We start from the raw sequence: 13652 nt of genomic DNA, 5'->3' as shown, positions 1-13652 counted from the left end.
CCTTAAAAACCCCTGCCCCAAGCCCTTGCCTTAACACCCCCTTCGCTAAGCTTACCCTAAAACCCCCTACCCAAAACAGTATTAAAACTTACATTAGAAGTGGCTGGTGGCGGAGGGTCAGTCTGCGGCCTAATGCGGGTGGCCAATTGGGCGTGGCAAAACTATTCTGATTCACAGCTAAGTGAGGCTACAGACTGCTTCAGCATAATGGGGAACTTACATTTTATTAGAACCAACAGCATGGAAATATAAAACATTATTAAGAACAATATTTTTCTTTAAATAAAACTACTATAAGAATGATACCAATAAACAGAATTTAAACAGTCAATACTTTTTTTAAATAGTTTTATGCACCATAAACTAAAGTCAATTATCATTGTGATTTAGCGTAACACAGATACATGTGTTCATTTATATGCGAGTGTCTTAGTAGCTGCTTATCCCTAATCATGCCTGGCTTTAGAGATAGGTCTCTCCCCTGTGTGTGTCCTCTTGTGTGTGTTCAGGCTGGATAACCGACTATATCCCTTCCCACATTCTAAACATACATGCGGTCTCTCGCCTGTGTGTGTTCTCCTGTGTATGTTCAGGTGGGATGACACACTAAATCCCTTCCCACATTCCCCACATACATGCGGTCTCTCCCCTGTGTGTGTCCTCTTGTGTATGTTCAGGCTGGATAACTGACTAAATCCCTTTCCACATTCCCCACATACATGCGGTCTCTCCCCTGTGTGTGTCCTCTTGTGTGTGTCCAGGATTGATAACCGACTGAATCCCTTCCCACATTCTCCACATACATGCGGTCTCTCCCCTGTGTGTGTCCTCTTGTGTATGTCCAGGCTGGATAACTGACTAAATCCCTTCCCACATTCCAAACATACATGTGGTCTCTCCCCTGTGTGTGTCCTCTTGTGTATATTCAGGGTGGATAACCGACTAAATCCCTTCCCACATTCCCCACATACATGCGGTCTTTCCCCTGTGTGTGTCCTCTTGTGTGTGTTCAGGTTGGATGACTGACTAAATCCCTTCCCACATTCCCCACATACATGCGGTCTCTCCCCTGTGTGTGTCCTCTTGTGTGCGTCCAGGCTGGATAAATCACTAAATCCCTTCCCACATTCCCCACATACATGTGGTCTCTCCCCTGTGTGTGTCCTCTTGTGTGTGTTCAGGCTGGATAAATCATTAAATGCCTTCCCACATTCCCCACATACATGCGGTCTCTCCCCTGTGTGTGTCCTCTGGTGTGTGTTCAGGCTGGATAACACACTAAATCCCTTCCCACACTCCCCACATACATGTGGTCTCTCCCCTGTGTGTGTCCTCATGTGTGTGTTCATGCTTGATAGGTCACTAAATCCCTTACCACATTCCCCACATACATGCGGTCTCTCCCCTGTGTGTCCCCTCATGTGTGTGTTCAGGCTAGATAAGTTACTAAATCTCTTCCCACATTCCCCACATACATGCGGTCTCTCCCCTGTGTGTGTCCTCATGTGTGTTTTCAGGTTGGATAACTGACTAAATCGTTTGCCACATTCCCCACATACATGCGGTCTCTCCCCTGTGTGTGTCCTATTGTGTGTATTTACATTGGATAAACCACTAAATCCCTTCCCACATTCCCCACATACATGCGGTCTCTCTCCTGTGTGTGTCCTCTTGTGTATGTTCAGGCTGGATAATATACTAAATCCCTTCCCACATTCCCCACATACATGCGGTCTCTCCCCTGTGTGTGTCCTCTTGTGTATGTTCAGGCTGGATAACACACTAAATCTCTTCTCACATTCCCCACATACATGTGGATTCTCCCTTGTGTGTGTCCTCTTGTGTGTGTCCAAGTGGGAAAACTGACTAAATCCCTTCCCACATTTCTCACATACATGAGGTTTCTCCCCTTTGTGTGTCCTCATGTGTGTGTCCAGACTGGATAAGTCACCAAATCCCTTCCCACATGCCCCACATACATGCTGTCTCTCCCTGGTCTGTGTCCTCTTCTGTAGGTTCTGGTCTGATAACCAAGACAGACTCTTCCCACTTTCTCCAAGATCTTTTCCTGTGGCAGCTGCTAATATATATCTTTTGGAATGGGAAGCAGTTACATTGTTTATTAATTGCCTTGACTTGTTGAAAGATGCATTTTCTGTCATATTTATTGGAATGTTGCAGTATTGTTATGTCCTCATCTTTTCCATATTCTCATTTGGGTGTTTGAACTTCAGATGTTTGAGGAGGTTATCCTGACTGCTAAAAGCAACCTTGCAGTGTTGGCTTGGGTGGATTATTGGTGCTTGTCGTTGTACTAGACGAGATAAAAAAAATGTCACTGTTACACAAACTGTCTTACAAAAGGCCATGAAGGAGAGGTAAGTTGGCATATCACAAAAAGTTCAGGATGAAAGTAAACTGTAGATGTACATTGTAAAAATGAAGGGTTTAGCACAACATGTGCAGCATTAGGGCCAGGAGAGCAGATGTCGTGGATCATACATTTAAAGTGGATCATTATATTTAACGATTTAAAAGGAAATCTCAGTAGCTGCAAAACACCAATTAAAGTGGCAGAAATCTTTTCAAATCCTTTGATAGATAGTAAGTCGATAGTTTCAGTTGTGAAGGTATAATTTAAAAATGTTTGTACAATGAATGGAATACGAGTCTCATTAGAAGCTCACATCAGTCACCGGGTGTTCCCGTTACCGCACCATGTACCAGGCCTCTAATAATTATAGGATGACCCAACTTTCTGCTAAATCTCCATTGTTAAATCAGGAACCAAATGCCCAATTATTGTATTTGACATCACAGATGTTATTCAGACTTATTTAAGCTATACCAGTATTATCCAGTGAATTCCAGAACTGTGTTAATTTTTTAATACATTTGTTTAAAGGTTTTTTTTTTTTAGGGAACAAGGAGTTTGTACTTGTGTTACTGATTCTTCCCCATACAAAAATTGCATTTTATTAAACACAATGATAAATAGATGTTTAATAAAAATGCAATGTTTGTATGGGGAGAATCAGTAACACAAGAACAGACGCCTTGTTCCATAAAAAAACAAAAACCTTTAAACAAATGTATTAAAAAATTAACACAGTTCTGGAATATTGGTATAGATTGTGCTGTGCTTGTATACTGAGTGTAGTGGGTGCACACTGTGCGTCTCTCCAAACCGGCCTCTCCACTCACAGCTGTTCTCCTCCGGTTGTCCAGCTCTCAGGTTACTTACAGCGTCACACTGCCTGGGTATGCTGGCAGAACCAGGAGTTTATACACAACCCACAGTGCCTGTGTGTGCTGGCGGGACCAGGAACCGTATATACCCCATACCTCCTCGGTATGCTGACGGGACCAGGAACTGCACACACCCAACACCGCCTGGGTATGCTGGCAGGTACAGGAGCTGTACACAACCCTACATGTACCGGATGTAATAATTGCGCTCTGTGCACCTCTCCACTCAGGCACCTTAACTCACAGGTGTTGACCTCTGGTCAGATAGCTCCTTATAACTGTCTAACAGCAATGTATCACTGCCCGGGCTGCCTTTACACGAAACGACTATGTGTCCCCGTCTGTCCAATCGTGTATGCAATATATTAAAACATCAATATACTTGCGCTTGCACTCCAAACATATCCTACGCGTTTCATCTCTATGACTTCGGCAGGGGTACTTTACAATGATCAACACGCATACTTTATAGATAGCGTGACCAATGATAGCTAGACCTAATTAAGATTGTTAATTACAAACAGGTAAAACCTCAACCTGTGATCTAAATTAACTCCTCTCAATGCTGGAGAGAATCACATTCCAATACTAAAATCTTACATTTAATACTAGATATATCATTTAAGGACTAATCTAATAGACAGTCAAATACAAAAGGTTTACAAACATCAACCATTGAAACAAACAATACATTGAAAATACTATAGTATATAGTTTGTGTATATAGCTTGCTGAGTTGGACAAAACAGCCAAATCAAGGAAAATAGAGAGAACCCAAATGGAAAATTTGAGAGGAAAAAATGTATTAAAACATACAGGGGCTTATGCAGAGAGGTACCTCTCTGAAAGGCTGAAATTCGCCGCAGGATTGGCAATAAATGTGGTCCTATGCAGGGTACTCCGTTAGCGCGGTGTGCTTGCAATTGCTAATTTCACTTGCCGTGTAGTGGCGCGCTGTATTTGCCCACAATACAGCCAACTTTTGTTGGCGGGCAAAATGTCCCATGAACGCGCCATTTAGTAGCTCCGATTAGCGAGTACATGCGCATCGGAGCTACTGGAATCTTGCGTGTTTCATCATTGGCGAAATCACACTTCTCGCCACACGTTTGGCGAATTTGAATTGCCTGCCATGTTCTCGGCAGGACAAGCTTCTCGCCTGCGTATTTTCGCCAAAGATGGCGCTATTTCCTTTCTCTATCCTCTCTGCATAAGCCCCACAGTATGTTGAAAACAGGGCATAATTAATTATTTAAACAATGCAACTGTAACTAGTAAATACAACAATAATGTTTATGTATAAGATACATTTACCCAATGTACAATATGTGCTGTACTTCAGTTTGTGGTGGCCACCATCGGTCAAGATTTTTATAATCCTCTTCTTCCAATCTTAATAAAATGACAAATTTACCCTAATAGAATATAGTTTCAGAGGTTATTCCATTGAATCATTTTATTATTCACATTGGGTAAATGTATCGTATTCATAAACATTATTTTTGCATTTACTAGTTATAGTTGCAATGTTTAAATTGTTAAGCAGCCGTTTTGTGTAAAAGCAGCCCAGGCAGTGATACATTGCTGTGAGACAGTTACAAGCAGCTATCTGACCGGAGGTCAACACCTGTGAGCGTAGGTGCCTGAGTGGAGAGGCGCACGGAGCGCAATTGTTACATCCGGTACACGGAGAGTTGTGTAAAGCTCCTGGACCTGCCAGCATACCCAGGCGGTGTGGGGTGTGTGCAGTTCCTGGTCCCGTCAGCATATCGAGGAGGTGTGGAGTATATACGGCTCCTGGTCCCGCCAGCACACACAGGCACTGTGGGTTGTGTATAATCTCCTGGTTCTGCCAGCATACCCAGGCAGTGTGACGCTGCAGGTAACCTGAGAGCTGGGCAACCGGAGGAGAACATCTGTGGAGTGGAGAGGCCGATTTGGAGAGACGCACGGCGTGCACCCACTACACTCGGTATACAGAAAGGTGGTTACATCTCCCATCAGCACAGTGAGAGAGGCAACAATTTACATCAGAAATTTGCCGGTATCCTGCTACAATAGTTGGTGATTGAGACTTATCTCATACATGCATTTGTCCCTGATCCGTTTGTGAGTGCGCATTTTATAGCTTTTTTCAGTCCTACGTATATACATTTTGTAACTTTACTACACTATGAGTGCGCCTGTTTTTTGTTTGTTTTTTCTCAGATATCCTTGAGGGAGTGGTGATCCCTACAATCAGGCTGCATAGACTCTGTAGGACAGTGTACTGGGACTGGACTATTATTTTTATTGTATTTTTAATAATTTTTTCATTCATATATTTTTTCATCATATATTTTTATAATATTTTTACTAGTTAATATACACTTACAATGATATTTTTGTAACTGGTTGGTTATCAATTTAGTTTGCTTATACTCCTCAATATATGATCAACAAAGTTTACAGCTTTGTATGTGTGTTATCTGTATTGGTTTAGGCTGAGTCCATGCTCCCTGCTTGCTCGCTGAGGCGCGCTGAGGCTCAGGGAAAGCGGGTGCTTTCCCTGGCCTTGCGGTTGCTTACCGCACGCACTCTCAGCGGGCCGTCAGGGGGTGGGCCGGGGGGCGGGCAGGCCAGTGACGTCACGGAGCTGGTTTGCCCTCATTGGGCGAACCGCTCACGTGACCGGCCTGTCTTGCCGGCAAGCGGGGGAATTTTAAATTCCCCTAAGACCTGCGCTTCCGCAAGCACGCGGAAGCGCAGGTGAGCCCCTACTAAAGCTGCTCTAATTGCGGCTGTAGGGGCTCAGTGCTGAGAAGGAGCGCGCGTCAGCACGCTTCCGCGAGCAAGCGGTTATCATAGCCGAGGCCTTAGGATTTTAGCAGGCGCTACTTCATTTCTATTTCTTTTTCATTCACTATATATATATATATATATATCAACAAGAAAACAGCGCACAACCCTACTGCATTACAAAAAACAATGGATTTGAGAGGCGCATGCGCGGCTACGGAGTAGATGGCTGCCTAGCCTAAGAGCTCCGCCTCCACAGCGACAAAAGCACCAAAATTACCCAACAGACAAATAAAAATAATTAACCAAAGTGTTTCTGAGTGCTCTGTGATGGCCCCGGCAGGTTCAAAAAAGAAAAACGGATAAGATCTGAAGACATATTTCGCCAAATACCGCACGCGGCAAACAGACCCTGAAATGGCGCGGGGTTCAAACAGAGACTCCGACACGGAGAGGGAGCAGGACGAAGACACCACAGTCTTGTATTCATTGAGCTATTAAGAAAAGAGGGGAAGGCACTAGAGGCAGCCTGGGGTAAAGACAGAAAGTGAGGACAGACGGTGCCGGGGGCAGTAGAGTAGGACACGAGTCTGTGGACAGAAAAGGGCCACAGGACACAAATAGTAACACTGCAGGGTTCAGAGTAGCAGTATAATACACAGGTTTAAACAAAACCAATGGAGAGGGGAGTTAGCTGGGCAGGTTCTAAAAATAAGAAGAGAAATTAGGGTTGGGTAAGTAGGGGTAAAAAAGTTATTGGGGGGGGGTGGACACGGGGCTGGGGGGTTGCTCCGGAGTCTGCATGGGTCTCCACTTGGGCACCAGGGGACTTGGTGACTGGTGGCTCATGAAAGCACTCAGAGGGTTGGTCGAGGCGGAAGGTGGCGGGAGGAGGGAAGGGCCACGCGCTCTCATTTCATTGGACCATCCAGCTGGGGCAATGGTCTTCGGTTATATTTGTTGTCTTTGTCTATGTCTCTATGTTTCCCTGGTGTTTCCGTCCCCATCCCTTTCCCTGGCAGGTGAAGGACCCATGGACTGGGCCCCTTACAGCAGCAAGCGAGGAAGATCAGCTATACGAGGCGTCTTCCTCGGAGATACAGGTCTAAAACCAGATTATGATGGGTAAGGATATCATCATTAAGTCATATAATGTGAAGGGTTTTAATAGTCCCCAGAAACGCAGGTTAGCTATGACAGACTACAGATGGACAGACCCCGACATATTTTTACAGGAAACACATTTTTCACAGGCCAATTCCCCAAAATATCTGGATAGTAAATACCAGAATTGGTATGCTTCGTCAGCCCCGGTTAAGAAGCGAGGTGTAGCGACACTAATAAACAACAGCTTACCACTTCAAGTGGAACTTATGAAGAAAGATGGGGACGGACAATTTCTCATCATAGTAGGTGACATACAGGGACAAACAGTTACACTTGTGAATGTATATGCCCCAGGGGAACAAACAGGGAACTTCCTGTGTAGGTTCTTCTCTGTCTTACAGTGGAAAAAAACTTGGGCGCTCACTTTGCACAATATATATACCAAATACTGTACAGATGCAAGAAGTCAAAATAAACATAAATATACCACACATATTCGGTGTCTGCTGCTCAACCCCAGAGAGAGGATCTTCCCGCGATCTTCAAGGAAACATGTCGGAAAAAAGTGATAGAGGGGCGCAGACAGAGGTCAAAATCAATATCAGACCGATAATTAAAGTAACACAGGGGTGATGGGGGATGCATATATAGTGTACTCACACGGGCCTGTGTGGTACTGAGTGTTGCTATAGGTATCTTTAGCTTCTTTCGTCTCTGCAACCAATCTCACTCGCCTGCACTAAGGAAGAGCAGTCCTGTACACCGGACGCGGCAGACAGGAACACACTGCACCGGAGAACGGGAGACTGACGTCGTGGTCCTGGAGCAGTTTTTATATGTGAGTCATTTATCTCACTTTTATTTCTAATAAATGCATTTTTAATCAATCTGTGTGGCGCTGATTCCCACTATATGCGCCCTGAGTGGCTTATTCCTGACGCACAGAGGGAGAAGGAGTGGGATTGGTTGCAGAGACGAAAGAAGCTAAAGACACCTAAAGATACCTATAGCAACACCCAGTACCAAACAGGCCTGTGTGAGTACATTATATGTGCATCCCCCATCACCCCTGTGTTACTTTAATTATCGGTCTGATATTGATTTTGACCTCCGTCTGCGCCCCTCTATCTCTTCTTTCTTCTCGGTCTTAAACAGAGTGGCCAAAGGATGCATCCTTCTAGGAGGAGACTTTAATCAAACATATGACAGATGCACAACAGGAAAAAAGTCACAGTCCAAGATCAGATCGGTCTGGGCCAAGGGTCTTAAGAGACAACGGACTCATATACATATGGCAGGAACAACACCAGAGTGAGAGAGGTTATACCTTTTATTCCCACCCACACGACAGATATATTTGTCTCGAATAGATTGATTTCAGTGATCTCCCACACAGGGATCCCCGATATTTCGTGGTCAGATCACGCACCGATAGAGCTGTGGTGCTCCCATTTTAGGTTAGACAGACCAAAAGCGAATTGGAAACTTAATGAGTTACTCCTTAGAATACCAGAGATTGAACGAACCGTGAACGAGGAGATCAGCGTATATTTTTAGGAAAATTAGGGTAGTGTCCCTATGCAATCTGCTCTGTGGGAGGCCCATAAGGCTACCACTAGAGGAATACTCATAGGGATTGCGGCAAGACGCAAGAGAGAGATAGACAGCAAGATCAAAAAGCTACAATCCCAATTGGCAGAACTGTGTACTCTCCACAAAAGTAACAAGCTAGCTTCGACTCTGAAGGAGTGGCTTGATACCAAAACAAAACTAAATCTCTTGATGGCCTCTCAGGCAGAAAGGGACTTAAACTGGTCTAAATGTACCTTTTACGAAAAAGCTAACAAACCAGATACCCCACTTGTTTATATAGCGCCATTAATGTAATGTATAATGGATTTCTTTTTGCAACCATTGGTCAAAAAACTTCCCTCATTTCTGAGGGACTCTTCCGACTTGCTTACAGACATTGGACAGATCACATGGTGTCACTCTTTTATTTGGGTCACATTAAATGTGACTTCACTTTACACCATCATTGAACACTCCATGGGTATTAAAGCGGTTAGTCACTTTCTTAATTTATCAAATCTTCACTTGGCACAAATCACGTTTCTCTTAGATTGCATCATGTTTTTGTTGCAACACAATTATTTCTCTTTTAATGATCAATATTATTTACAGACACAGGGCACTGCTATGGGCACGTCATTTGCACCTTCTTATGCAAATCTTTTTATGGGTCTATGGGAAACAATTCACATTTTCGGAGACAATAATCCTTATAGAAAACACATTAAATTCTATCGTCGGTATATTGACGACTTACTTCTTATTTGGTGTGGGGATTCAGAGACTCTTTCACTATTCCTTGATTATATTAATGCCAATGACTGTAATCTCAAGTTTACATCCACTATTCATGACCATCATATTGATTTTTTAGATCTGCACTTGTACATTGATACCAAATTACAAATACAAACTGATGTATATAGAAAGGAGAATTCTCGCAACTCCCTATTGAGAGCTAATACCGTGGATGCTCAGACGGCGTTCTGGATGATGCACTTTACAATGCAAAGAGCCTAAAAAGAGCAGATCTCTTAGATAGGTCCAGAAATAAGAAAACAATGAGTACGAATTATGAGAAAGAATCACCTCTATTTATTACGACTTACTCTAGACAAGCTGGTACTATCAAATCCATTCTAAATAAACATTGGGAGATACTTAGATTGGACAAAGATCTGGACGACTACACTAAATCTAATCCCAAAATAGTGTATAAAAAAGCGAAGACATTAGGTACTCACCTTTCACCGAGCATGTTTAACACCAAAAAGAATACAAAAAGTACCATTCCTAATGGGTTCTACAAATGTGGATCCTGTAAACTCTGCAAACATGCTTTACCTATCAAATCCATCAAAAGTATACACACAGGTCAAAAATATAAGATTAAGTCCTTTTTGACCTGCAATACCAAATTTGTGGTGTATATCTTGAGGTGTGCATGTGGTTGCAGCTATATAGGCAGAACCATCAGACCTTTGAAAATAAGGATTAGTGAACATATCAGGACCATTAAGAATAAGGATGATAAATTTCCAGTTGCTAGACACTTTAATCATTGTTCATTGGGTTCAATAGATCACTTAACATTTAGTGCCATTGAACATATCCCAAATCATCCAAGAGGTGGAAATAGAGAATCTCTTCTCAATTGTCGAGAAATGCATTGGATTTATACCCTTGGGTCTCTAATGCCCAATGGTATGAACACTGACTGGGAATTAAAGCATTTTCTCAAATGAACCTTTTATGATAAAATGTAATATTATATTGTTCATGCTCTTCTTTTGTTCCTTTTCCCCCTTCCCTCCCCCCTCCCCTCCCCCCTCTCTTTCACATCCTTCCTTCCTCATTTTAGTGATATTGACATTAATTGGTTCACTTCATTATGTCCTTACATTGTTTTTCTTTTCTGTTTTTCTTTTCTGTATGATTATATTTATTATAGGAATGGTCTATCATTTGAACCTTAGATATTATGAATTATTTCTGAGAACATATTACAACTCCATAACTTCTCACTATATGTTTTGTACATAGGTCTAGTGAATACATATTACCATTGTATCTTCCTTCATTGTATATATCAAGTTATAATATGCATCTATGAATATCTGTATCATAATATATACATACAGATGCATTAGAATTATTGTGATTATCTATCCTACCAGATCAGTCTATTAGATTGCTTTTAAATGTTGTTTATGTGTTGTTTTTAATATCTAATTTTGTTCTTTCAGTGTATGCTGTTGTATTTCAGCATACACGGATTGCGCTTCTGATTTGGGACGCCACCCTCTTTCTCCGGTTTGAACGCGTCATCATCTGGGCACTGACTCCATTGGTCTAGAGCCTGAGCCAATCGGATCGTACTTTGACGATCTCGCGCTACCAAATTACACACGTCACGAACCAGCTGGAGATAGAGGGGACTCCTATATCAGCTGCTGCAAACGCAGTCTGTAAAACATTCTCTTTGACAAAGGGCGACGGCCCGAAACGCGTAAGAGGCTTTTACATCCCATGCCATGATGTCTACCATGGAATAAAGGATTTTTATCTACATATCGGTATCTAGCCCCCTTAATTCGGCACTGCTGTGCACCGTTCTCCGCGAGGAATTACATGCTATACATTATCCACGTGATGCATGCCGTGGGATCCACCGGACAAGAAAACTCTCCTACGTGAGTACCCCGGTTCATTTACTACGGCTGGGTGTCTATCAACATAAGTGTCTTTCTCCATTGGGGGACAACATAATTGTGGTACTGGGAAGTTAGAGATTTCGTTACTGACTTCACTATGTACACAGGTTCCCCATATTCTTAGGAGTTATTATTATAGACACTGCTACATATATGTTAACAGAGAGTGGTGGTTATCCCTGCCTGTTGTTATGTATTATTCATCAGCTATACTCTAGATCATTATCTAGCAACATCCCACAGCTTAGCACGGATTTCTGGGAACCCTGTGTCCCAGTACCTTTTGACTTTTCTTTAAAATAGTCAGCAAAGTCCTGAGTGGAGATGGAGGAAGGAAAGGCAGCTGAGGGTGGTTTGAGTAGAGTATCAAAGACAGAGAACAGTCGGCATGGGTTAGACTTGTGCATGTTGATTAGTGAAGAAAAGTAGGCTTGTTTAGCTTGCGAAAGGGCAGAGTTGAAACAGGATAGCATAAATTTGTAGTGAAGGAAGTCTGCGAGAGTATGAGATTTCCTCCAGAGGCGTTCAGAGGAACGAGTGGAGGAACGCAGCATGCGCGTGTGGGAATTTAGCCAGGGTCTAGGGTTAGAAGGGCGAGAGCGGCAGAGAGAAAGCGGGGCATGTAGATCAAGAGAGGAGGACAAGGCAGAGTTGTAGTTCCTGACCAGGTTGTCATGGTCTGTAGCAGAGCTGAGAGAGGAGAGGGAGGAGCGTAAAGTGGACTCAAAGTCAGGTAAGTGAATAGAGCGCAGGTTTCTGCAGAACCGGGGGGTAGATGGAGGTGGAGAAGGGGAGAAGCGAGATAGAGAGAATGAGATGAGGTGATGGTCAGAGAGAGGAAAAGAGGAAATGGAGAAATCGGAGAGAGAGAAGTTTTTAGTGAAAACCAGGTCTAAATAGTGGCCATCTTTGTGGGTGCTAGCTGCAGTCCACTATTGAAGGCCAAAAGAAGAGGTTAGAGAGAGAAAGCGGGAAGCCCAAGGGAGAGAGGGGTCATCAATGTTACAATTGAAGTTCCCAAGGAGAAGAACAGGAGAGTGTTAGGAGAGAAAGAAAGAGAGCCAGGATTCAAAGTGAGAGAGAAAGACAGAAGGGGGATGAGTAGAGGTAGGTGGGTGATAGATGACCACCACATGGACAGGGAGAGAAGATCTGGACAGTGTGAGCCTCAAAGGAGGGAAAAGCAAGAGATGGAGGAATAGGAAGGGTTCCGTAACGGCAGAGAGAGGAGAGCAGGAGCCCCACGCCTCCACCCCTGCCATCAGGGCGCGGAGTGTGGGAGAAAGAAAGGCCACCATAAGAGAGTGCAGCTTCCAGAGCAGAGTCAATGGTATATAGAAAACCAGCGCGTCAGAAAAAACAAGTCCTGTTTTGTAATAAGGGACTGCAGTTGGTATAAACTCCTTCTATATATACATGTATCATAGCATAGCCCTAATAGGGTTAGGGGACTAGTACTTAATGCCGACGGCACCATGAATGAACATTACAGACCAGAGTCCCATAATGAAGGAGAAATAAAGGGTACAGCGACCCATAAGTATCACTCACTTATAATCTCCTGGAGTGTCCAACAAAAAGGTAATTGTAGGCCTGCAGTCTCCCAAGTAGTAGCAGGAACAAATGTAGATGAGGCTGTGCACTGCCAAAAGGAATAGAAGGAGGCTCACGGCATGCTGCGTTAAAAATGATGTTTATTACATATAAGGCGGATAAAGGTCCCTCCTTAAGTCACAACAGGGGTCCACAAACGCGTTTCGGGCAGTAGGTGTACACATTGCTATCTGAGGCTAAAATGTATATCCTAGCGCCGATCGCGCTACCGCGTGACGTCACAGACAGTGCATCCAATCGTATTGCATCTCCCCCCAGGCGCGTCCCGATTGGCTGCTGGGATCGCGTCATGTCAACAAACTTTATTAACTAACACCAATAGCTCCTTACAATGCAGGGGCCATGGGATAGAGGATGGTGCAATCCGATTGGTCCCCTAGACCATACAACATGCATAACTTTATTAAACTTGACAATTCAACATTAAAACGTCCATGACATAAAAACAAAGCCTCAAAACCTAAGTGCAAAAGAAAAATAAGATGTAACACAAATAAATGTTTTTCTAGAGGCGATATTGGCCCTTTATAGTGGTCAAATGGCAAGAGTGCGACACCAGGGGTTTCCCTCGGAATTATTTCACATCAGTAGCGGGACGAGACAGGGGTGCCCATTATT

The 13652-nt window shown here is 43.4% G+C and overlaps 1 protein-coding gene across 2 annotated transcripts in view; it reads right to left on the bottom strand.

The window, feature by feature from the left end:
* Nucleotides 1-215: 215 nt before the first annotated feature.
* The window catches only part of LOC142466877 (uncharacterized), a 51198-nt gene continuing 37761 nt past the window's right edge, over nt 216-13652 (bottom strand). For both annotated transcript variants that reach the window (XM_075572437.1, XM_075572438.1), the window contains exon 3: nt 216-2314. In XM_075572437.1, the coding sequence (XP_075428552.1) occupies nt 447-2162 (1716 nt within the window). In that variant the 5' untranslated portion in view covers nt 2163-2314 and the 3' untranslated portion in view covers nt 216-446. The remainder of the gene's footprint in view (nt 2315-13652) is intronic.

Source organism: Ascaphus truei, chromosome 15 (genome assembly GCF_040206685.1).
Source record: "Ascaphus truei isolate aAscTru1 chromosome 15, aAscTru1.hap1, whole genome shotgun sequence".
In the NCBI taxonomy this organism is placed as follows: Eukaryota; Metazoa; Chordata; class Amphibia; order Anura; family Ascaphidae; genus Ascaphus; species Ascaphus truei.
Note: the sequence above shows the minus strand (reverse complement) of the source record. Positions and strands in the feature narration are given on the sequence as shown.